Below are 26,491 nucleotides of genomic sequence, written 5' to 3' on the forward strand. Positions count from 1 at the left end.
CTGTTTTTGCACCTTTTTTGTGTAAAGCGGTAATGTTTGCAGATTTCCAAGATGCTGGCAGATGACGTTGAGCAAAAGAGAGGTTGAAAAGAACAGAGAGAGGGTGAGATAGAGCGGCAGAGCAGGATTTTAGGACCCGTGGGCTGATGCCGTCTGGTCCAGTTGCAGAATCAGAGTCGAGGTTTGATAAAAACTTCTCCACCTTGTCAGGAGAGAAGGACACAGAGTCCAGGAGCAGTTGGGTTCGACTGGGAAAGGTGGGAACAGAGAGAGATGGGTTTGGGGCACAAGATTTTGAGGCAAACACAGAGTTGAGGCATTCGGCTTTGTCACGTGCGGTGTCAACTGTGTAGCCATTTGAGGTAAGGGAGGGGATGGAGGGGGAACAAACACCAGAAACGGATTTGACCAGACGCCACCAGGATTTGGAGGAAGGAGACAGGTTTGAGAGTTCAATCTCGAGTGTGGAGAGATAGTGCTTCCTGGCACTCCTGAGGGTAGACTTCTTTGTTTCGAGCTTGGTGGAAGGAACTGAGATTGCCCTTCAGTTGGATTTGCCTTCCAAGAGGCAAAGGCAAGTTGTTTCAGGGCAACTGCCTCACCACAAGATTCAGTGTACCATGGACGGGAGGAAGGGTAAGACAACTGAAGACGAGATGGGATAAATCTGTGCATTAGATAGAGCAGTTTGCTTTGGAAGAATTCCCAGGAAGAATTGATGTCAGAGGCAGTAGAGATGGGAGACCAGTCCAAATGATTGATGGCTGCTTGCAGACCGTGCCAGTCGGCCTGAGTGAAATGCCAGACTCGTCGGCGCTGAGGAGGCTCTCTGAGAATGGCCAGAGAGATGTCCACTTTAACAAGCACATGATCAGAAGAACCGATTGGAGCAGAAGAAGAGCAGCAGACATTTGCAGGGAAGTTAGTCATAACCAAGTCCAGAAGGGAAGATACTCAATTGACTGAGATCCGGGTCGGGAAATTGACAGATTGTGTCAGTCCCAATGAGTCGCAGAAGTCCTTTGCTGAGGTGCCATGGCTGGTGAGAGATGAACCCACACCCAGCCAGCTGGCATGATGACAGTTGAAGTCGCCACATATGAGGAAGAGAGAGTTTGGATGAGTTGGTAGAAGTTGGTCCATGTTGTCCGACAGCGAAATGTAAATGGAGCCATCACTGTTTGGAGGATGGTACAGAACACATATAAACAAAAGGTGGGAGCGGAGAGGAAGCCGTAGCCAGAGGTACTCCTGAGGGTGGGGTGGAGAGAGGACAGTGCAGGGAGAGAGGAAGAGAGTTTTTGATAAAGATAGCCACCCCACCACCAGGACGAGGCTCAGGTCTATCGTACCGGAGGAGGGAGTAACCAGGAAGAGATATTAAGGAATCAGAGACATCTTGAAGGAGGAAAGTTTCTGTTAAGCAGATCAAGTCTGGATTGTCAGAAGCAACCTGAATGGAGAGAACAATCAGGTTTGAGCGAAGGCCCCGGATATTTGAGGTCCATACCGTTAATGAGGAGAGAGGGGGAGCATCGGGTGCAGGACAGGGGAGGGGAGGGGTAGGGTCAGATGAAGGGTGAGAGGGGGAGGTAGGAAGAGCAGTTGATAGTGTGTCAGAGATTACAGAAGAGTTACAAGAAAGGGAAGGATGAGGAGGACGAAAGGTTTGATGGTGATGGAATGAGGCACAGTGAGAGTTTGTTTGAGGTGGGGCAGAGGAAAGTAGAAGGTTGGGGGAGGTGGAGGTATGAGATAGAAGGGAGACGAAGTGGGGCGGAGGCAGCTTTGAGAAGGAGGTGGGAGGAGGGAGAATTTGGGAGGGATGGTTGGGGGGGGAGATTTGAAGGGGAGGGGTTGGGGGAGAGAGTTGAATGGGAGGGGCAAGGGGGGAGATTTGGAGGGGAGGGGCAAGGGGGGAGATTTGGAGGGGAGGGGCAAGGGGGGAGTTTAGGAGGGGAGGGGCAAGGGGGGAGTTTAGGAGGGGAGGGGCAAGTGGGGTGTTTAGGAGGGGAGGGGCAAGGGTGGAGTTTCGGAGGGGAGGGGCAAGTGGGGAGATTTGGAGGGGAGGGGCAAGGGGGGAGTTTAGAAAGTGGATGATTAATGAAAGATGAACATTTATAACAAATTGGGTTTGTTGTGATTTTCAAGTTAGCGATCCGTTTAAGAATGATGGAGGAGGGGTGGAATGAATGAGAATTTAGAGCATGGAGTGATTTGGAATCATAAGAGATTGAATATTTTTTTGAAATGGAATGAGTTGAAGAGGAAATTGAAAGGAGCCTTTTAAATAGTAAGAAAAACAGCGTGTTGTAATATACGACTGAATAAAACATTCCAGGGGAAAGTTTAAACATATTTAAACAGAACCGTGAAGAACAATCTTATATTCACAAAAATACCAATGGGGAGAGGGAGCCTCGAGGGACGACCACGAGTCACTTGAACAGGGCAAAAGGTGGAAGGCAAGGGGAAAATGGAGGCGGGGCGAGACAGCGCACGTGGGCAGAGGCAAAAGCACACGATGGGACAAAAGCACATGAGGAGAAAGGGAAATAAAAGTTTTTTTGTTTTTTTTGTTATTTTGGGGGGCAGGGTGTGGGGATTACAACGTTAGTCAAATAGTAGACGTTCGGTGAAGTTTGGGGGAGAAGGGAAAATCAAAATACCTAGCAAAACCAGCGAAGGAAGAAACAAACTTCGACGGAAGAAGCCTGAGGCTGAAAGGCCTCACATGCCGCGTGGCAAACAAACGATTAATTTATGATAAACACCGAGAAACATCCAAGGGACACACTATAAGTTCACACGCCGAAAGATAAAATACAGTTACGACAAAATACAATTGTGAACAGACTTAACTTTGAAAACGTGGAGACCGTGTGGAGCTTCGAAAATTTGTCAAAATGTTGAGGAACAATGTTGAGGGTTGAGGAACTGTGGTGGGGGGTAGTGGGTCTGACTCACCCATTAATGTAACTAAAAAGTTCTTTGTATTCCTTGGTTTTGAGGTCATTTCTATGGGAAAAAAATGAACAGTTATATCGACAACAAATTTATAAAATGGCACATTTAGAGAAGAAAATAGAGGACATGTTGGTCCTATTTTTTATGTGGCAATTATAGAAACTGACACAAATTCCAGTGTTAATAAATTACCAACCAGATTACCTGATAGGTGCAACTCTGGCACCAGCAGATTCCAAGAACTTGATGTATGATGCAGGAATGTAAGCTTCTCCATATTCTCTGAACTTGCCGAATGCCTCTTGGGTTAGAACACCTGCGTATGATGTAAAATGAAAAAAAAATTCAAAAGATACTGATCAGGCACCAGTCCAGTACCACTCATCCCATGGACGGCACACACATTGATTATGGCACGGACAAACCAGTGTTCATCAGGTGAATGGAATGTGCTGGATATTAAAAACATGCAGCAAAATTTCCATTGAACATTAACCACTGTTTCTGTTTTCGGGATCACAGTGACCATTGTTTCCAGTGCTGCCAGTATTCCTACATTGCTTGTACTGTGGATTATAATCCTGAACTTTATACACTTAGTCTTCTCTCCCTTGGGGAAAACCAGAGGCATTGGGCAGTTTTTAGTCACCACAGCTCAGGAAGGACCTATCTGCCATAGAGAGTGTTCACCATAGGGTTACTAGAATGATTCCGGGCCTAGACTCAGCCATGAGGAGCAGCTGAAGGAGACAGAACTTTATATGTGCCCGAATATGTGTTGCATTTTTAGCAGCAGCTTCCATCCCTTGAGCTATGCCCGTGGCTTTTTTGAAATCTAAATCCCTTCTGACAACAACTTGCATTGAGTATGCTCATCTTAGACACTGTATGCAAGTCTCTTCCTGTGTATTTCTTCCGGTATCAACCCAAACTTGCAGTACTCAGATATGTCTCTCAGATCAGCAATGCATGCTGTAATTGATTATCCCGATTTCCTGAACAGTTAGTTGAATTTGAATCCTTGTGCAATTTGGGATGTTTTGGGATGAAGGTGTTCTTAAATTAGATCACAGAGTTATTTGAAGGTTCTGTCAGATGGTTTCCTAGGTGACACCAGACTACACACGAGACCATACACGACCGGTCAAAGGTTTTAGAACACCTCAATTTTTCCAGTTTTTATTGAAATTTACGCAGTTTAATATCCAGTGAATAACCTGAAATGGTACAAAGGTCAGCAGTAAACTGCTCGAGGTAAAAAAAAAAGTTTAGGTCAGCAAAAACGGGAAAATAATGTAAATTGCACACTTATATTGTAAAAAAAAAAAGGCCTTCTTCAGGGAACAAGTAATGGGTTAACAACTTACAGCTGTTCTGCAGCAATGTAAGTAAATTAAGCCTTGAAAGTTGATGCAAACAATTCCTACAGGTGTCCCAACCTCTGCTGATTACTTGATTACAAACCCCCTGTCTGTACAAAAGCAGTATTGGAACAGACTGTTATTACACCCTCTGAAGCATTATTTGGACAATATTGCACTGCAGGAAGTAGTACATTGGAAACTGGAGGAAACTCTGACAGGAAGAGGTCTGGCAGACCCAAAGCCACAACGGAATCAGAAGACAAGTCTGAGAGTCAACAGCTTGCGTGATAGGCGCTCACAGGACAACAGCTTCAAGCACAGCTTAACACTGGTCGAAGTAAGCAAGTCTCAGTTTCAACTGTGAAGAGAAGACTTCGAGCTGCAGGTTTGACAGGTCGAGTGGCAGTAAGAAAGCGATTGCTAAGATGGCAAAATAAGAAAAATAGGCTTGCCTGGGCCATGAAGCACCGCCAGTGGACTACTGAAGACTGGAAGAAGGTCTTATGAACCGATGAATCAAAATTTGAAATCTTTGGTTCATCACGCAGGGTTTTTGTACGCCGTCGAGTAGGTGAAAGGATGGTTCCTCAGTGTGTGACACCAACTGTCAAACATGGAGGAGGAAGCGTGATGGGCTGGGGCTCTTTTGCTGGATCCAGAGTCGGCGACTTGCACAGAGTGCCTGGCACCCTGAACCAAAAGGGTACCACAGCATTTTGCAGCGCCATGCAATACCCTCTTGTATACGCCTAGTTGGTCAGGGTTTCATCCTACAGCAAGATAATGACCTTAAACACACCTCCAGGCTGTGTCAAAACAACCTTCGAGCAAAAAAACAAGACGGTAGGCTTCAAATCATGGAATGGCGAGCACAGTCTCCAGACTTAAACCCCATCGAGCTGGTTGAGGATGAACTGGACAGAAGGGTGAAAGCAAAGCAACCTACAAATGCAACAAGTGGGAACTTCTGCAACAGTGTTGGGAAGAACTTCCCGAACAATATTTGATTTCCATTGGAGAAAGAATGCCACGAGTGTGTTCGGCAGTTATATCTGCAAAAGGTGGATACTTTGCTGAGTCAAAAATTTAAATTAAATTTTGTTGAACAAAATGATTCTATGATTTCTTTTTTATCTCCAATTGTTTATTTGTTCTATGCTTAATTTCAGAGTACATTGAGACGTTAAACTGCATAAATTTCAATAAAAACTGGAAAAATTGAGGTGTTCTAAAACTTTTGACGTTTGAGATTGACGTTTGAGATTTGAGATTGAGATTCACACGTTTGAGATTCACAAACAATAGTCCTTGAGCCAACCGGCCATTTTTTGAAGTGAATGCCAATGCATGGGGGGGAGTAATTCTCATTATGATTTTCCATTAGACCAATGTCTCAAGTGTCAGAAAAGGTGTGATGGACATCTGAGAACGGTAGCTTAGTGCCCGGATGGACGCCATCTTTGAAACCACCCAGCTCGAAAATGCCCATTTGGTGGGGTACATTGTTGCACGTGTATCTGGACTTCTATACTAGCTATCGATGTGCGGTTGACGACTAAATATACGTCCGATGTGTACCGTCTAAATAAAAAATAATATGAAGCATTTTGTTTTAGATTAATTATTATAAAAATCAATTATCGAAAAAAAATCATATATTTTTCAATATTTTATTATTAGACTTGTACTTTTTTTAGTGAAACAACACTGGTATGATTTTCCAAATTATGCATTGTGCTACACCGTTTATCTGTCTATAAAAATAACTCAAAAACTAAAACATATCATCCACCACGAGTGTACACAAAAAATATATGAAAAGGCATGCACTTTCCACAAACCGAAACTATGTCAGTTGGAATTTCCCGCCGATAATCAACCCACAGAACCCAGTGCCGAAAGTGACGTCAGTCTATTCTATATCTATATTCTATATTCTATATCTCAGTCTGAGATTTGTTGCGGTGACCTGATTAATTTCTGAGGGGGGGGGGGGGGGGGGTTGCTTAAGAACTAAAAGTGAACATGTTAGATGGCGCCACATACAACTCTATTATAGAGTTGTATTGTGGCGCCATCTAACATGTTCACTGACTTGGATGAGTATGTCTATGTAAGCTGGCGAGCTTTTCGGATATCGGAGTAATCTAACGTCAGTCTTTTTGTTCTTTCAGCTGAGATGGCCGGTGTCGAGGCGAAACGGGCGAAGATTGAACCTGAGTCCGGAACGTGCATCCTGTGCAGCAAGAAGTCGCCACTCTCTGAACTAAGCAAGGCAGCGGGCAACAGTTCTTGGAAGACATTGTGTGACGCAGCCGCAGTTAGAAACTTTTATCCAATTCTAAAGCTAGTCCAAGAAGGCGCAGTTGAACTTCCTAATATTCCAATATTATACCATAGGGCTTGTAGATCAGACTTCACTCACAAAAACCACCTAGCTACTTTGACCAATGCAGCTAGAAGTTCTTCAGTTGATACTGGCGATGCGGTGCGACGGCGATCATCACGGGAAGAGACAGGATCAACTTCAACGGTCTACGATGATAAATGCATTTTTTGCCAGCGTGCTTCAAAATTCATAAAAGGCAGTCGTACCCGTGAAACAGTTGTCTTGGCTGTTGAACTTCGAGCAGATAAGACAATAAGAGATGCTGCGACAGCTCGCAATGATGAGAGAGTTTTGGCATTGACTACACGAGATATGGTTGCAGCTGAGGCTCACTACCACTTCTCCTGCTATAGAAACTACACACGGCCCCAAAAACCTCAAGTAGAAACTGACATTGAAGATAATATCGAGAAAAAAGAAATGATACGATGTATATTCAATTTCATTCGCACTGACTTGTTCTTGAACCCGAGGATTGTTCCAATAGTTGATGTTGCAACAGATATCCTGTCTTCAGATACATTTTCAGTTGATGTTCGTGACTCCATCAAGAAGAATCTGCAGCGCACATTACAAAGAGAGTTTGGAGAATCGCTCATCTTCTTCAATGTGAAACACCGTGTATACTTGATGCCCGATAATCTGACAAAGCGAGAGATTGCTGCAGAGTGCGTAAACCTGAAAGCAGAAGTGAAAGCATTTGAACGAACGGACGGTGAAAGTAACATTGTGCGTGCAGCTACTTCACTGCGACACCAGATCAAAGATGCTCATTACAATGAACGTTGGCCGCCTCAGCCAGCAGAACTCACTTCAGATTACGTGAAGATACCAGATTCTCTTCGTGTATTTCTGCATACTTTGATTTGCGGGAGTGGGGGTAGCTCTGCGCGTGCCGACACACTGGTATGGTCGATGGCTCAAGATATCATCAATGCTGTACACCGGGGTACCATCAGAACATCGAAGCATGTCCTACTTCCGTGGGCCATGAAAACGCTCACCGGTAATACAGAGGTCATCAGAATATTGAATCGACTCGGGCACGGATGTTCGTACACAGTTCTGGAAGAAATCGAGACAGCGCTATGCATAGACAAATTAGCAAGTGTGGAGAAAGATACAGTACCACTTCCGTCACATGTGCACCCTTCGGTCCCGACTGTATTAGCATTCGATAACATCGACAGGCTAGAGGAATCGCTGAGTGGTGGCGGAACATCGCATCGCGTCAACGGTATCATCGTCCAACCGAAGTCGCAGTCGTGTTTGCCGCCCCAACCTCCATCGGCAGTATCCAAAGCAGATAAGAAGCGATCTATCCCGTCATCCAGCGATTTAGTTCCAATATACAGCGGTGGGAAACGAGAGGGCCCACCTGCAATCAAGCCTGCAGATCTTTCTGACACTCTTGCAGGCGCAACATCCCTTGCGCAGCGCCGAAATCACGTATGGATTATGACTCGCATGCTGGAACCATGCGACCAGACAATCAGTTCGTGGACTGGTTTCAACATCATGACTAGAGATCGTGTTCAGGTGACGGAAGATGTAGTTGGCTACCTGCCGACTATAAACGCACCTGCCACAGATATGGCAACAGTGCAAGAAATCCTCAGAGAAGCTCTGAACATCATGTCATCACTTCAGCTTGAGCGTATACCGGTGGTGCTAGACCAGGCACTATTTGCTAAGGCGACCGAAATAGCATGGAAAGATGTCGATCGATATGGAAGAATCGTGCTCATGATGGGGAACTTCCATACCATCTGTAACTTCATGTCGAGCATTGGGAAAATGTTTGGAGATGCAGGCCTTCGGGATGTAGCTGTTGAGTCAGGAGTAATCGCTGAAGGTTCCATCAACAGGGTTCTGGAAGGCAAGCAATACAACCGTGCTGTGCGACTCCACAAGTTGATGTACGAGGCACTAATGCGCATCATTTGGAAGGGCTTCCAGGTGTGGATAGAAAGCAATCATCCTGACAAGGAACCCCAGATTCGAAGCACTGACCTCAAAATTTGCAGCATCAAGGAGGATGTTTGCCACGAGACTCTCGCTGCTGCTCTCGATGATGATTCATGTGTACAGAGCTTTGACATGTTTGCGAAATACCTACATTTTCTGCGAACCAAACATGGAGACCTGGCTCGCTTCTGGATGATGTATATTGATATGGTAGAGACCCTGCTGGGGTTGATTCGTGCGGATAGAGAAGGCGACTGGATGCTTCACTTGGCTTGTGTCAGAAGAGTGATCCCTTGGTGTTTCGCAATGAACAAGGTGAACTATGCTAGATATCTACCAGTGTACTATGCACAGATGACGCAACTCCACGAAACATGCCCCGAGTTGTACAGGCATTTCAATCAAGGCTACTTCTCCGTACAGCTTAGACCAGGGAATCCATTTGCCAGAATCGCTGTTGATCAGACAACAGAAGAAACAGTAAACAAAGATACGCAAACAGCTGGAGGAACACGAGGTTTTAGTCTTCGACAAGGGGCTGTGTCACGATACTATCTAACTGCAGAAAATCGGGCTACTGCACTGAGGCAACTACGAGAAACTATCCTTGTGAATGGCAGCGACACATCTCACGCCAAGCACCCTGACTTGTCTACTTCTCGCATCAAACGTGATGAGTCTGGCGTCACAGCTATCTGTGATCTACTGGAAAATGACTGGACCAATCCATTCGCCGATGATCCATCATGTCTTCTCAGTATATCTACCGGAGCGGCTGCGAGGGAGGACGTTTCTAATGACCTACTCAACACCCTGCAAAAGGGGGAAGCGGCGTATCAAAGCTTCCAGAAACGTCTTGAAGAGGGAACAGGCTTTCATGACACATTGAACAAGCTAAACTTGAAGACCTTTGGTAAGATCAAGCAGAAAGTTGTGAAGGGCACAAACAAGGAGATCGTCCTGAGAGCTGACAGACAACTGTTTGCCACCATGATACTCATCGCCAAGACAAGGAACCTCGACATGCAACTTGTCCTTTGTCACCCACTAGGGCCGTTACCATGGTCTTTGGCAAACGTTGATGGGTCAATGAAAAAAACGAACAAAGCTGCACTTGCGAAACACATGGAAGGTCTTGTGGAACCAGCCGAGAACGTTGACAAGCGAAGTGCAACAATAATTGATGCGATGGCTCTCATACAAAAGATGCATGGCGAGAACGACACGTTCGAAGAACTATCTGACCGCATCCTTGCTGCAGCGCTTCACGCTGGTCAAGGCAGTGAGCGCATCGATGCTGTCTTTGACACATACACAGAAGAATCCATCAAAGCAGCTGAGCGTGTGAACCGCGGTTCAAATGAAGGCATCAGTTTCAGCGAGATCAGACCCGCACACAAAATCATGAACTGGCGGCGTCTCCTTGCTTGCAGCCAGACAAAGGAGAAACTGGTTGTGTTTCTGGCGGAGTCGTGGAAACATGAAACAAATCGCGAAAAGCTAGGCAACAGAACACTGTATGTCACCTGTGGTGAAAAATGTCTGGTGCTGACCCGCGATAGGTGGAAGTTGGTGCAAGCACTCGAATGTAGCCACGAGGAAGCAGACACGCGTATGTTTCTCCACGCAAAGCACGCCGCTACCCACTACAAGACGATCATCTTAGTGGCAGATGACACCGACGTTCTGATCATCAGTCTTCATCTCAGCCGAACCATCGATAGTCAGCTCTTCATCAGACGAGGAACAAAGGTTCGAGTCAGAATGATCGACGTTGGAAAGTTGGCTGCGGTATTGGGGTCTGGAGTTTGCAGTGCATTGCCAGGGCTTCATGCATGGAGCGGGTGTGACACTGTGAGTGCTCTGGCTAGCCAAGGAAAGATAAAGGCTTTGAAGCTTGTGCAAGCGAATGAGCTGTATCTTCAAGCATTCACAGATCTGGGATCTTCGTGGAATGTACCAACAGACGTCTTCAATAGCATTCAGGCCTTCACGTGTCAGCTGTACGCCAAGAACACGAAGATCGTCGGTGTTAATTCGCTCCGTTATCACATGTTCTGTGCAAAGAGGGCCAGATCGAATCTGGACAATTGCCGCCTTGTGAAGACTCCTTGATGCAGCATACGCTTAGGGCCAACTATCAGGCGGCTATCTGGCGACGCAGCCTTGAAAACCTACCAGACGTCCCAACACCATCAGCAGGACATGGTTGGGAACTCGATGATGGCGGTTCGCTCACAATCCGATGGATGGCGGGTCTACCAGCTCCAGATGTCGTCTTGAATCTCATCTCATGCACATGCAGAAGGACGTGTCGACCGTCAGATTGCTCCTGCATACTGAATGGTTGAAGTGCACTGTTGTGTGTAAGCTGCAGGGATGCTCCAACATGGTGCAGGATGATGCTATCGTGGCTCAGGATGCCAATGACTCTGATGGCGACTCTGATGATTAACTTTGTGTGCACTGTATATTGTATAGCATATGTTGTTCTCTATTATAATGCAGGCCAAATTGCCTGAAAATCTTTATAGACAGATAAACGGTTTAGCAAAATGTATAATTTGGAAGATCATACCGGTGTTATTTGACTAAAACATGACATGTTCAATGATACCTCCGCTTGCTTATTAGGAATATACATCGTATGGTGTTAAAATCAGCTCCATACGTCTTTCCAAACTCTAGTAATGAATAATTAATATAATTGGCGGCCATTTTGAAATCCAAGATGGCCACCAAAGTGCAGATTTCCTATGTAACAATTTCCGCCTGCTTATTAGATATCGTATGGTGTTAAAATCCTCTCCGTACGACATTCCTAACTTGCGTTATCGTCAGAATAGATAATGCCAGCGGCGGCCTAAGTCATTTTATGCCTCTTTACATTTATTTGTTGTAAACTCGTGGTGGATGATATGTTTTAGTTTTTGAGTTATTTTTATAGACAGATAAACGGTGTAGCACAATGCATAATTTGGAAAATCATACCAGTGTTGTTTCACTAAAAAAAGTACAAGTCTAATAATAAAATATTGAAAAATATATGATTTTTTTTCGATAATTGATTTTTATAATAATTAATCTAAAACAAAATGCTTCATATTATTTTTTATTTAGACGGTACACATCGGACGTATATTTAGTCGTCAACCGCACATCGATAGCTAGTATAGAAGTCCAGATACACGTGCAACAATGTACCCCACCAAATGGGCATTTTCGAGCTGGGTGGTTTCAAAGATGGCGTCCATCCGGGCACTAAGCTACCGTTCTCAGATGTCCATCACACCTTTTCTGACACTTGAGACATTGGTCTAATGGAAAATCATAATGAGAATTACTCCCCCCGCCGGAGCATTACTTTTGGTCTGGCTCAAGGACTACAACAAGGAGAAAAAGACATAAAATGTCATAGCCCCTGTGGTTTAAGTAATTTTGCTGTACGGAGATAAAAGCCTCCAGTCGGCCATCTTTGGTCGAATTACAAAACAAAATCGTCTGTGTATATATATATATATATATATATATATATATATATATATATATATATATATATATATATATATATATATATATATAATGTATACTGTCATGTATTGTCTTTGTGCCAAGTTTGAACAAAATTGGTCCATGCATGGTTGAGAAATGGTTGGGGGCACCTGTAAGTAACAAAATGGCCGCCAGTCGGCCATATGAGATCTGTTCTCAAAAGAATGCTGTGCATTAGATTTGTAAGCCATCATTCATTATCTGTGTGCCAAATTTAAACAAGATCGGTAAATGCATGTTCGAGAAATGGTTGAGGACGTGTTCAATACTGGGTTTTTTACAACTAATATGGCCGCCAGTCTACCAGTCGGCCATATTGGATCTGATCACAAAATAAAGTGAGGTGCACGTGTATGTCATCATGTACTCTGCGTGTGCCAAGTTTGAACAAAAAGAGTCCATGCATGTCTGAGAAATGGTTGGGGACACGTTTAAGTAACAAAATGGGCGCCAGTCGGCCATCTTGGATCGGATCTCAAAAGAAAATAACGTGCATACATACATAAGCGATCATTCAATTATTTCTGTGTGCCAAATTTGAACAAGATCGGTAAATGCATGTCCGAGAAATGGTTGAGGACGTGTTCAACATCACATTTTTCTACAACTAAAATGGCTGCCAGTCAGCCATCTTTGATTGCATCACAAAAGGAAATGAAGTGCCTATGTACACCATTATGTATTGGCTTTCTGCCAAGTATGAACAAAATCGGTTGATACATCTCCGATATATGGTTGCGGATGGATGGATGCATGCATGGACACAGACAGGACTCAATCCATAAGCCCCTGTTTCTGACTAAGTCCAATAGGGGCTAATGAATGAAATATCACACTGTTTGACGACATCTTCAACGTCATTCATTAGCGTCATTCATTCATAAAATTATTCATTCATAATTATTGCCATGCAGAGATTATTGACAAATAATTGTTCCATTGTCATTGTGTCTTCATGGATCATTCAATAAACCCAAATATATCCTTTAGGTCACATGGGTGTAATTTCCCCAACAATTTTAATTTCAGCGCAACCCAACTGTCACATCAAAATCTATAGATATAATGAAGTGCAGTCCCATGTGCCCGACATATTGCATGCAGACTCTGAACCCTACATTGTGTAGGTCGTATATAATGCATGTAGAACAAGAAAAAGGGCAATCAGAGATTGCAAACCCTTGCCAGGATGTATTTTCAGTGGTTCTTAAGGCTTTTGTGTTAAAACAAATATGGCGGCCGAACCACCTGACCGATGACGTCATCATTATTATTTTTTCTCCACCAATTTATGCCGACGACGCTCAAGAAATTTCATCTTGATCGGTTTTGTACTTGTCGAATTAGGACGTCATAGTGGAGGCACCTATGACATCATCATTAACATATTTTATTCCCCATGGAGAGTTCTTTAAAATGAGCCATGTCTCAATTTTTTCTATTCAGCACTTTCGGAGATATGGAGGTACAACGTTTTTCGGTTTTTCCAAGATGGCGGCCGAGCCACGTGACCGATGACATCATCGTTTTTTTTTTTTTCTCCACCAGTTTATGCCGACATGGCGCTCAATAAATTTAATCTTGATTTCGTGAAGTTTTGTACTTGTCGAATTATGACGTCATAATGGAGGCACCTATGACATCATCATCAACATATTTTATTCCCCATGGAGAGTTCTTTACAATGAGCCATGTCAATTTTTTTCTATTCAGCGTTTTCGGAGATATAGGGGTGCAAAGTTTTTCGGTTTTTCCAATATGGCGGCCGAACCACGTGACCGATGACGTCATCATGTTTTTTTTTCTCCACCAGTTTATGCCAACATGGCGCTCAAGAAATTTCATATTAATTGGATGAATTTTGTACTTGTCGAATTATGACGTCATAATTGAGGCACCTATGACATCATCATTAACATATTTTATTCCCCATGGAGAGTTCTTTACAATGAGCCATGTCTCAATTTTTTCTATTTAGCGCTTTCCGAGATATAGAGATGCAAAAAATTCCGATTTTTCCAAGATGGCGGCCGAACCACGTGACCTATGATGTCATAATTATCATAAAAAAATTCTACAGGTGGAGTTGCACCTACGGTGAAAATTTCCTGTCAATCGGACCAACGGTTGCAGAGAAAATCATATTTATTCTGTGTGGACAAACAGACAAACAAACAAACAAACAAGAAGACATCATGCGGAGCACGATACTTGCAAAATCTGCCCCCCACCCCCAAGAAAAAAATTCCATTGATACAGCAAATTGTCCATTTCATCAAGATAAAAATTGACAATCTTGATCAAAGCTCGGGTCAACAGGAAGAAAAGTGACGATTTTTCAGATGAAAAATGATGATTTTTGTTATAGTTGACCTTGAGTTGACCTTTGACCTTTTGACCTCAAAATAGTTAGTTTCCCTATTTAGTGACACGATGTGCAAATGCTGTTCAATTTTCAAGTCAATCGGATGAAAATTGAGGATTTTAAAAACTTGGCCTATGTTGACCTTTTGGCCTATGTTGACCTCAAAAATAGTTGGTGGTTTAATTCAGTGACCATCTATCTATAATTCCAGTAATCTCTGTGTGTCTGTGTGTCTGTGTGTTTGTGTGTTTGTGTGTTTGTGTGTTTGTGTGTTTGTCTGTGACCGCTGTTTCTCGACAACCACGGGTCCGATATACTTGAAACTTGCCAGGTATATTGCTGGGGACCCGAGGATGTGCCTTTTCAAGGTTTCATATTAATCGGACAAGTAGTTACCGAGCTATGGCGATTTCTTTACCAAACTCCGCAAGCCGTTCGCTTTGGACCAAACCATTTCATGTAAATAGAGGGGGGGGATTGTCACCGTACTCGCAAGCCGTTCGCTTTGGACCAAACCATTTCATGTAAATAGAGGGGGGGGGATTGTCACCGTACTCGCAAGCCGTTCGCTTTGGACCAAACCATTTCATGTAAATAGAGGGGGGGGGATTGTCACCGTACTCGCAAGCCGTTCGCTTTGGCTTTGCGAATGGACCAAACCATTTCATGTAAATAGAGGGGGGGGGGGGGATATAATTTTAGATATATATATAGTACGGGCATGCCCTAGTCTATCTATAATTCCAGTAATCTCTGTGTGTGTGTCTGTGTGTGTGTGTGTGTGTGTGTGTGTTTGTCTGTGACCGCTGTTTCTCGACAACCACGGGTCCGATATACTTGAAACTTGCCAGGTATATTGCTGGGGACCCGAGGATGTGCCTTTTCAAGGTTTCATATTAATCGGAGAAGTAGTTACCGAGCTATGGCGATTTATTTACCAGCCGTTCGCTTTGGCTTTGCGAATGGACCAAACCATTTCATGTAAATAGAGGGGGGGGGGGGGTTCTACCGTACTCGCAAGCCGTTCGCTTTGGCTTTGCGAATGGACCAAACCATTTCATGTAAATAGAGGGGGGGGTTCTGTGGTCGTTACTGCCACGTGGTTTCAAAGTTTTTTTTTGTTGTTGTTGTTTGCACGCATGTTTTTTTGCACCCACGTACGGGCACGCCCTAGTATATGTAAATCCTCTTAGAATTTCAAGTCAATCAAATGAAAATTGGTGATTTTAGAAATTCAGCCTATGTTGACCTTTTGGCCTATGTTCAACTAAAATATAATTTGTGGTTGAATTCAGTGACCACATATGCAAGTCATCTTCAAATTTCAAGTCAATTGGATGAAAATTGAGGATTTTAGAAATTTGACGTATGTTGACCGTTTGGCCAATGTTGACCTTTTTGCCGATGTTCAACTAAAATATAATTTGTGGTTGAATTCAGTGACCACATATGCAAGTCCTCTTCAAATTTCAAGTCAATCGGATGAAAATTGAGGATTTTAGAAATTTGGCCTATGTTGACGCTTTGGCCTATGTTGACCTTTTTGCCTATGTTCAACTAAAATATAATTTGTGGTTGAATTCAGTGACCACATATGCAAGTCCTCTTCAAATTTCAAGTCAATCGGATGAAAATTGAGGATTTTAGAAATTTGGCCTATGTTGACTTTTTGGCCTATGTTGACCTCAAATATACTTGGTGGTTGAATTCAGTGACCAGATATGCAAGTCCTCTTCAAATTTCAAGTCAATCGGATGAAAATTGAGGATTTTAGAAATTTGGCCTATGTTGACTTTTTGGCCAATGTTGACCTCAAATATACTTGGTGGTTGAATTCAGTGACCAGATATGCAAGTCCTCTTCAAATTTCAAGTCAATCGGATGAAAATTGAGGATTTTAGAAATTTGGCAAAGTTGGTGACCTTTGGCCTATGTTGACCTTTTGACCCCAAAACAATAGGCTTCTCAAGTGGGACGACCGATACAACTTGGTGAAGTTTCGTGACGATCGGTTTAGAATTGTGACCTGTAGGGCGTAGGCCGGTGACAAACAAACAGACAGACAGACAGACAGACAACCACAAACGCAACCGACCAATATACTTGAAAAATCTTCGATTTTGCAAGTAACAAACAGACTCAAATGCAGAGGCGAGTGTAACTAGAATGGCACTCAGTTGAGAGCATACCTCCACCTGGTTGGCCACATCACTCAATGGTGAAGAATCACTTCAAAAATTATACGAGCGGGATCCGTATCCGGATCTTCACCAAAATCGAATCGATTCTTCCTTGTCACACACACAACCTGTCCAAAAAGTTTCGGCCAAATCCGTCTATAACTTTTTGAGATATCCCGCTATGTATCGTTTTTGGCCCTATCTCCCAATTGTGAAGATTCACTTAAAAATTAAATAATTCTCGTATCCGAATCTCTATTCAGATCTTCACCAAAATAGATTTGAATCCTCCTTGTCAGACACCCAAATGGTCCACCAAGTTTCGTCCAAATCCGTCCATAACCTTTTGAGATATCCCGCAATATATAGTTTTTGGCCCTATCTCCCAATGGTGAAGAATCACTTAAAGAATTAAATAATTCTCATATCCGAATTCATATTCAGATCTTTACCAAAATCGAATCTATTTGTCCTTGTCAGACACCCAACGGGTCCACCAAGTTGCATCCAAATCCATCCATAACTTTTTGAGATATCCCGCTATGTATCGTTTTTGGCCCTATCTCTCAATGGTGAAGAATCACTTAAAAATTTAATAATACTCGTATCCGAATCCCTATTCAGATCTTCACTAAAATAGATTTGAATCCTCCTTGTCAGACACCCAAATGGTCCACCAAGTTTCGTCCAAATCCGTCCATAACTTTTTGAGATATCCCGCAATATATAGTTTTTGGCCCTATCTCCCAATGGTGAAGAATCACTTAAAGAATTAAATAATTCTCATATCCGAATTCATATTCAGATCTTTACCAAAATCGAATCTATTTGTCCTTGTCAGACACCCAACGGGTCCACCAAGTTTCATCCAAATCCATCCATAACTTTTGGAGATATCCTTCTATATATTGTTTTTGGCCCAATCTCCCAATGGTGAAGAATCATTTTTAAAATTCTAGTAGCCGGATCCGAATCCGAATCTTCACGAAAATCTAATGATTTAGTCTATGTCACATTCGCTACATCTCTGCAAAATTTCGTCCTAATCCGTCCACAACTTTTTGAGATATTTTGTTCACAAACAAACGGACAGACAAACAGACATGGGTGAAAACATAACCTCCATCCACCTTTGGTGGCGGAGGTAATGAACCTATGGAAATACCTAAAGGGTTTTACATTTGACCTTAAATCCCTTTTTTTTAAGTCCTGAAAAATTCCTGATTTCAGAAAATAAATTGCCTTCAGGATGTGGAACAAGTAACTTTCGGTGACCTGCCAGTCGAAGATTGAGGCAACGAAAAAATAAGGAACTAGAACGCCACTCATTAGAGCGCATACTCCCGCCGTGGGTCAAGTTGGAATAGTACGAGTTCACAAAAGTTTGAGGGAGTAGTTCAGTGACAACACAAGACAGACACTGCACAGATATATATTTAGAATATATGGAAGATAATGTAAAAAAAACAAGGCAATTTCACTTACATTTTCGGATTCAGCGTTCAATTCTATACAAGTGAGTGTATTTTGAGGCATGTGTGACTTCAAATAAAATTGTAAGCCAGGAAAAACGTTCGTTTCATTCCTTGGGGATACAACATGTAAAACTGGCCCAAACGTCAAAACAAAACTCGCTCATTTGAAGTCGTACAAGCTAATGCGACCACTCATTCTTCTGGGAAGAATCCCGTGCACATGCTGGTCACACTTATAGCTCACCTCGTTACAAAGTCTTTATAAGTTCATCAAATACTGACACTGCGATTGACATTCGCTGAGGTAAATGTTGATATATCTTCTGAGGTAAAAATAAATAAATAAATAAACAGTTTTAAAGCATTATACATATCAAACGATACATTTTATGAAACGGGGAAACCTAATACACACTTTGGTGGTTTTAAAATGACAGAATATGTTTTTATTAGAAAAAAAAAAAGAACATTGAAGATGACGCTGCTATAAAAAATACACCGCTCTAATGCATAACCACGAGTTTAAACTACATTTACAACAAATATGAAAATTATTTTCATATCAAATGTTAAATATAGAATATATAGAAGATAATGTAAAAAAAAAAATGAGCCCTATCTTCCAATGGTAAAAAATCCTTCAAAAAATTCCTGGATCCGGAATAATATCCTGAGCTTCACCAAAAACTAATCAATTCTTCCTTATCCCAAGGGCAATCATCCCACCAACTTTCATCCAAATCCGTTCAGAACTTTTCCAGATATCTTGTTCACAAACACACGAACACACGGACGGACACACACACGGACGGACACACGCACGCACGGACGGACACACACACGGACGGACACACACACGAACGGACACGATTGAATGCATTACTCCCTGGCGGGAGTAACAAAGCAAGTTGTCCATGAGCAGGATATCTCAAAAAGTTGTGGACGGATTCGGACGAAACTTGGTGGACAGGTTGGGTCTTTGACTAGGAAGAGATGATTCAATTTTGGTGAAGATCCGAATCCTGATCTGGATCCGAGAAATTTTTTTCACTGATTCTTCACCATTGAACAATGGGGCCAAAAACGATATATAGCAAGATATTTGTAAAACTTGTGGACGGATTATGACAAAACTAGGTGGAAGAGTTGGGTAGGTGGCAAGAACATTCAGATCCGACCTATAAGTGGGATGAAAAACGTAAACTGCTTAGTCTTGCGTAGGTGTGCGGTGTGGCGGCCTCACACAACTTACCTGTGGCGTGGCAGTCACCCACGAGTTACCTTCAGCTTAGCGGCCACCCACGAGTTACCTGTGGTATGACAGCCACGCACTAGTTACCTACGGCATGGTGGCCACACTCGAGTTATATGTGGTGTGGCGGCTCCCGAGTTAGCTGTGGCGTGGCAGCCACCCACAAGTTACCTGTGCCATGGTGGCCATCTTCGAGTTACCTGTGGTGTGGCAACTCCCAAATTAGCTGTGGCATGGCAGCCACCTTTGAGTGACCTATGGTGTGGCGGCCAACCACGAGATACCTGTGGCATGGTGGCCATCCTCGAGTTACCTGTGGCATGGTGGCCATCCTCGAGTTACCTGTGGCATGGTGGCCATCCTCGAGTTACCTGTGGCATGGTGGCCATCCTCGAGTTACCTGTGGTGTGGCGTCTCCCAAGTTAGCTGTGGCATTGCAGCCACCCACGAGTGACCTGTGGTGTGGTGACCACCCTCGTGTGACCTGTGGTGTGGTGGCCACCCTCGAGTGACCTGTGGTGTGGTGGCCACCCACGAGTTACCTGTGGCAGCCTCCGAGTTACGTGTGCCTCGGCACACCTTTCACCATTTCTCAGATTCAAAAGCTGTAAATGTTTATGTCATCAGTATCTTGTTGTCACAAATAGTGTTCCAGAGTCCCGATCTTTATCGACCCCAAGCAAACTTTGTAAATGATTGAAACTCCAACATATTTCCACTTTTATGGTAAACAATGTTCAAACAACAACCGCAGCTGCATTTTCGATGGTAAAGTTTACAATCGTTATCACGTGTGCGACCAGACTCACCGATAACAGGTCGAAGGTTGATCACAGGGGAAGCATTCGCACCCCAGATACAAAACAACGGCAAGAAGATGAAAACTGGAGTCATTTCTGCAGACAAACAGACACGCACACACACTCCATTAATACTTGACAACAACAATTGAACACATCTCAGTAATTAAGATAAATGCAGTGTCATTTAAAGCTTGTTCGGGCGACATGTTGTCCATCAGACCTGTGAGAGAATGATTTTACTGGAAATATCTAGAATGGAAGTTGTCACGTGGATATTTGACTCCACTGTGGGAAATGATGGATTATGACAAAAAATGATGGATTAGGTGGTTCCGTGATTCCATCTGCAATTCTGCGTAAGATGCCGCATGTTGTCGGTGTTTGGAGTTGCAAAACAGATTGGCGTCTCTCTATCTTCAAGTTCAAGATTACAATGGTGTTTGAAAAGTTTCGAGATGAAAATGTACTTGGTTTGCGATACAAAAATGTGGAGGCAATGCGTTGATGATGAAGGAGGTATGATCAGGAAATGTGATACATATAGCAGACACTCAAATGGACTACAAAATAAGGAGACAACGACATAAAATGTCATAGCCCCTGTGGTTAATTTACGAAATGGCCGCCTGTCGGCCATCTTGGATCTGATCTCGAAAAACAATTGGGCGCATAAATTAAGCGATAATTCATTATCTGTGTGCGAAGTTTGAACAAGGTCGGTAAATGAATTTCTGAGAAATGGTTGGGGACATGTTTAAGTTACAAAATGGCCGCCAGTCGACCATCTTGTATCTGATCTCAAAAACAATGGTGCACATAAGTAAGCGATAAAATTCATTATCTGTGTGCGAAGTTTGAACAAGATCGGTAAATGAATTTCTGAGAAATGGTTGGGGACATGTTTAAGTTACAAAATGGCCGCCAGTCGACCATCTTGTATCTGATCTTAAAAACAATGGTGCACATAAGTAAGCGATAATTCATTATCTGTGTGCGAAATTTGAACAAGATCGGTAAATGAATTTCTGAGAAATGCTTGAGGATTAGGGTTAGGGTTAGCGTTAGGGTTAGGGTTAGGGTTAGCCTTACACTTTTAACCCTTTTAACCTAACCAAACCCTTTTAGCAAAACCCTTTTACTAATTTTGCTGTATGGAGATAAAGGCCACCAGTCGGCCGTCTTTGGTCGGATTATAAAACAAAATCTTCTGCATATCTATAACGTCATGTTATGTATTTGTGCGAAGTCTGAACAAAATCGATCCATGCACGGCCGAGAAATGGTTGGGGACATGTTTAAGTTACAAAATGGCCGACAGTCGGCCATCTTGGATCTGATCTGGAAAAACAATGGTGCGCATAAGTAAGCGATAATTCATTATCTGTGTGCGAAGTTTGAACAAGATCGGTAAATGAATTTCTGAGAAATGGTTGAGGATGTGTTCAATATCGGGATTTTTACAACTAAAATGGCCGCCTGTCAGCCATCTTTGGTCGCATTGGGAAAGAAAATGATGTGCTGATGTATACCATCATTTATTGTTTTTATGCCAAGTATGAACAAAATCGGTTCATACCTGTCCGAAATATGGTTGCGGACGCAGGGACAGACGGACGAGACCCGATCCATAAGGCCCCATTTCGAACTAAGTCCACGTATTGAAACTGTCAAAAAGATATTTTTTCTTTACTCAAGTTTCTTTCACACAATGGATTACCAGTGGTACAATCTTGCAACAAGTTTGTCAATGATATATTTTTTAAAGTATGTAAAGATTTCCCTTCACTGGAACTAAGGGGCTGAGCCAGAACCATGAAAAACAGCCCCGGACCATTATTCCTCCTCCACCAAACTTTACAGTTGGCACTATGTATTCGGGCAGGTAGTGTTCTCCTGGCATCCACCAATCCCATATTCATCCGTCAGACTTCCAGATGGTGAAGCGTGATTCATCACTCCAGAGAACGCGTTTCCACTGCTCCAGAGTCCAATGGCGGCGAGCTTTACACCACTCCAGCCGACGCTTGGCATTGCACATGGTGATCTTAGGCTTGTGTGCGGCTGCTAGGCCATGGAAACCCATTTCATGAAGATCCCGACGAACAGTTGTGCTGATGTTGCTTCTCGAGGTAGTTTGGAACTCGGTAGTGAGTGCTGCAACTGAGGACAGACGATTTTTATGCACTATGTGCTTCTGCACTCAGTGGTCCCGTTCTGTGAGCTTGTGTGGCCTACCACTTCGTGGCTGAGCTGTTGTTGCTCCTCGACGTTTCCACTTCACAATAATAGCACTTACAGGTGAACGGGGCAGCTCTAGCAGGGCAGAAATTTGACGAACTGACTTGTTGGAAAGGTGGAATCCTACGACGGTGCCACATTGAAAGTCACTGAGCTCTTCGGTACAGCCCATTCTATAGCCAATGTTTGTCTACGGAGATTGCACGGCTGTGTGCTTGATTAATTATATATACCTGTCAGCAATGGGTGTGGCTGAAACAGCCGAATCCTCTAATTAGAAGGGGTGTCCGCATACTTTTGGCCATGTAGTTTATCTCTTTGCGTTCACTGACCGTGAACCAGACACTCTACATACAAGGCTTGGCCCGTACGGTGTTGTGCTCTCCTCTAGCTCCCGGTGGTGGCATCCCAGGGTAAAATCTTTTATCGTGAGTACATTTTTCCATTGACGAATAATGTTGTTGTAAGGTACACCGATGTCCAATTGTAACCTTATCCTCGGTGTATAAAATCATATATGAGCTTCACATTCCACCTTCAACTTCTCATTCATTTTACCACTTGAATATTACCAATTCACTTCCCACTACATTTTGTATCACACCGATATAATTGGCTGGGTTATGGAGCATTCACATTGCACACCCTATTCGTGATCTGTGACAGGTTCACTCAGAAAAAGCCATATAATGGACAGGCAACTATCAGGGATGCCTCTTCGTGGTGGTTGTACCACCCAATACAAGATGGCGGCCAAATCTTTCCCACTCTTCCCTGCTACTCGGATTTTTCAGGACAGCCTGACCACTGACCACGGTCATCGTGCAGATTGGTCTTCATTGGACCGGCCCACTCACTCTCATCGTCCACATGATCCCCTCACACACAATCACTCAAATCACCACATAAAGTATCCACAACAACATTTATTTTTCCTCTTTGGGGGAGTCGCCTCCCTCCGGCAATCCTCACCTCCTTCTAGCTGGAGTCATATAAACTAACTCAGTGCCACCACAATATATATTTGCCCAACATGTAAAACTCGCTCCAAGACCAGAGGTGGTTTCGTCCACTGCACGAGGAGCGGTGATTGGTCCACCTGGCCTGTACTAAAACCTTCGAGACCTGTCGACGAGACGCAGAAATTACCCCCAGGTCTGATCGTGTTCACCTTTGTTGCCACCACCATGACACCACCCTCAGATTTTATTTTACAATATAAACATGGACACGACAGCACCACTGACAACACCTGCAACCTCTGCGTGGCCACCCCAGACACGATAACACACGTCACGGAAGACTGTGTGGTCCTGACTTTGCGTAGTTAAGAGAGCACCATCTTAGATGTGAGGGATCTCTGGGGCGCTCCTGGTTGCTCGATCGACTATCTCCATGCCACGGGCCTGTTCAAACATAACTGACCGGAGATAATCAACAACAACAACAACAACAACACCCCCAATAATGGTGTCACGTTATTTTAATTTGATTATCTCGAGCACAAGACCCCACATGGTCCAACACATGTCCACATTGCCATATGGATGCATGACATTATTGACCAAAAAAGCAGGTTTAGAGGTGTGGAGTCACGTGGTATCTCAGTTAGCCTCAGTGTGGTCACCTGTGAGTGATTTTCATCTTGTTGAAAACAAATTGTACCATTTCTTGGATCCTATTTACGCTACATGCGTTTGACAGACAATGAATCAATGAATTCCCCACGGAGACATATACTAGCGTCACACAAGTTACCTGTGTATGGCGGCCTCGCACAAGTTACCTGTGTATGGCGGCCTCGCACAAGTTACCTGTGTATGGCGGCCTCGCACAAGTTACCTGTGTATGGTGGCGTCGCACAAGTTACCTGTGGCATGGTGATGACCACCCTGGAATTACCTGTGGTGTGGCGGCCACCGAGTCCCTACGGCGTGGCGGCCACCCACGAGTGACGTACGGCTTGGCGGCCACCCACAAGTTACCTATGGCTTTGTGGTACGGCTTGGTGGCCACGTACATGTTACCTGTGGTGTGGCGGCCACCCACGAGTGACATACATCATGGCGGCCACCCACGAGTTACCTATGGCTTGGCAGCCACCCATGAGTTACCTATGGCTAGGTGGCCACCCACGAGTTACCTATGGCTTGGCAGCCACCCACAAGTTACCTATGGCTTGGCAGCCACCCACGAGTTACCTAAGGCTTGGCAGCCACCCACAAGTTACCTATGGCTTTGTGGTATGGCTTGGCGGCCACCCACGAGTGACATACATCATGGCAGCCACCCACGAGTTACCTATGGCATAGCGGCCACCCACAAGTGATGTACGGCCTGGCAGCCACCCATGAGTTACCTATGGCTTGGCGGCCACCCATGAGTTACCTATGGCATAGCGGCCACCCACAAGTGACGTACGGCTTGGCAGCCACCCATGAGTTACCTATTGGCTTGGCAGCCACCCATGAGTTACCTATTGCTTGGTGGCCACCCATGAGTTACCTATTGCTTGGTGGCCACCCATGAGTTACCTATGGCTTGGCAGCCACCCATGAGTTACCTGTGGCTTGGCGGCCACCCATGAGTGACGTATTCTTATACCTGTGATATATGAGCCTCCAGTAAAGTAAAACAGGTAATACCACTTGATATAACTTTTGAAAAAGAGATTCGGTTTCCATTTAGAATCCCATTTAGGTTCCCATTTAGAATCTCAATGAGGTTCCCATGCAGGTTCCCATTTAGAAGAATCCCATTTAGGTTTCCATTTAGAATCCCATTTAGAATCTCAATTAGGTTCCCATTCAGGTTTCCATTTAGAAGAATCCCATTTAGGTTCCCATTTAGAATCCCATTTAGGTTCCCATTTAGAATCTCAATGAGGTTCCCATTTAGAATCTCAATTAGGTTCCCATTCAGGTTCCCATTTATTTTACCATTTAGGTTCCCATTTAGAATCACATTTAGGTTCCCATTTAAAATCTCAATGAGGTTCCCATTTAGGTTCCCATTTAGGTTCCCATTGAGGTTCCCATTTAGAATCACATTTAGGTTCCCATTTAGAATCTCAATGAGGTTCCCATTTAGGTTCCCATTGAGGTTCCCAGTGAGGTTCCCATTTAGGTTCTCATTTAGGTTCCCATTTAGAATCACATTTAGGTTCCCATTTAGAATCTCAATGAGGTTCCCATTTAGGTTCCCATTGAGGTTCCCATGTAGGTTCTCAATGAGGTTCCCATTTAGGTTCCCATTTAGGTTCCCATTGAGGTTCCCATTTAGAATCACATTTAGGTTCCCATTTAGAATCTCAATGAGGTTCCCATTTAGGTTCCCATTGAGGTTCCCATTTAGGTTCTCAGAGGTTCCCATTTAGAATCTCAATGAGGTTCCCATTTAGGTTCCCATTTAGGTTCCCATTGAGGTTCCCATTTAGGTTCTCATTTAGGTTCCCATTTAGAATCTCAATGAGGTTCCCATTCAGGTTTCCATTTAGAATCCCATTCAGGTTTCCATTTAGAATCCCATTTAGGTTCCCATTTAGAATCACATTTAGGTTCCCATTTAGAATCACATTTAGGTTCCCATTTAGAATCTCAATTAGGTTCCCATTGAGGTTCCCATTTAGAATCTCAATGAGGTTCCCATTCAGGTTTCCATTTAGAATCCCATTCAGGTTTCCATTTAGAATCCCATTCAGGTTCCCATTTAGAATCCCATTTAGGCTCCCATTTCGGCTCCCATTTAGAATCACGTTTAGAATCCCATTTAGGTTCCCATTTAGGATCTCAATTAGGTTCCCATTCAGGTTTACATTTAGAATCCCATTTAGGTTCCCATTTAGAATCCCATTTAGGCTCCCATTTAGAATCACGTTTAGAATCACGTTTAGAATCCCATTTCGGTTCCCATTTAGGTTCCCATTTAGAATCTCAATT

The 26,491-nt window shown here is 43.6% G+C and overlaps 1 protein-coding gene across 1 annotated transcript in view; it reads right to left on the reverse strand.

Annotated features, from left to right (window-relative positions):
• The window catches only part of LOC137423798 (gamma-glutamyl hydrolase), a 98,310-nt gene that overhangs the window by 50,331 nt on the left and 21,488 nt on the right, over nt 1-26,491 (reverse strand). The window contains exons 2-4 of the mRNA XM_068111314.2: nt 20,322-20,408; nt 3,172-3,283; nt 2,968-3,018 (exon numbers count right to left, since the gene is read on the reverse strand). Coding sequence (XP_067967415.2) covers nt 2,968-3,018; nt 3,172-3,283; nt 20,322-20,408 — 250 coding nt within the window. The remainder of the gene's footprint in view (nt 1-2,967; nt 3,019-3,171; nt 3,284-20,321; nt 20,409-26,491) is intronic.

The sequence above is a fragment of the Myxine glutinosa genome, chromosome 3 (genome assembly GCF_964187855.1).
Source record: "Myxine glutinosa chromosome 3, kmMyxGlut1.1, whole genome shotgun sequence".
Lineage (NCBI taxonomy): Eukaryota > Metazoa > Chordata > Myxini > Myxiniformes > Myxinidae > Myxine > Myxine glutinosa.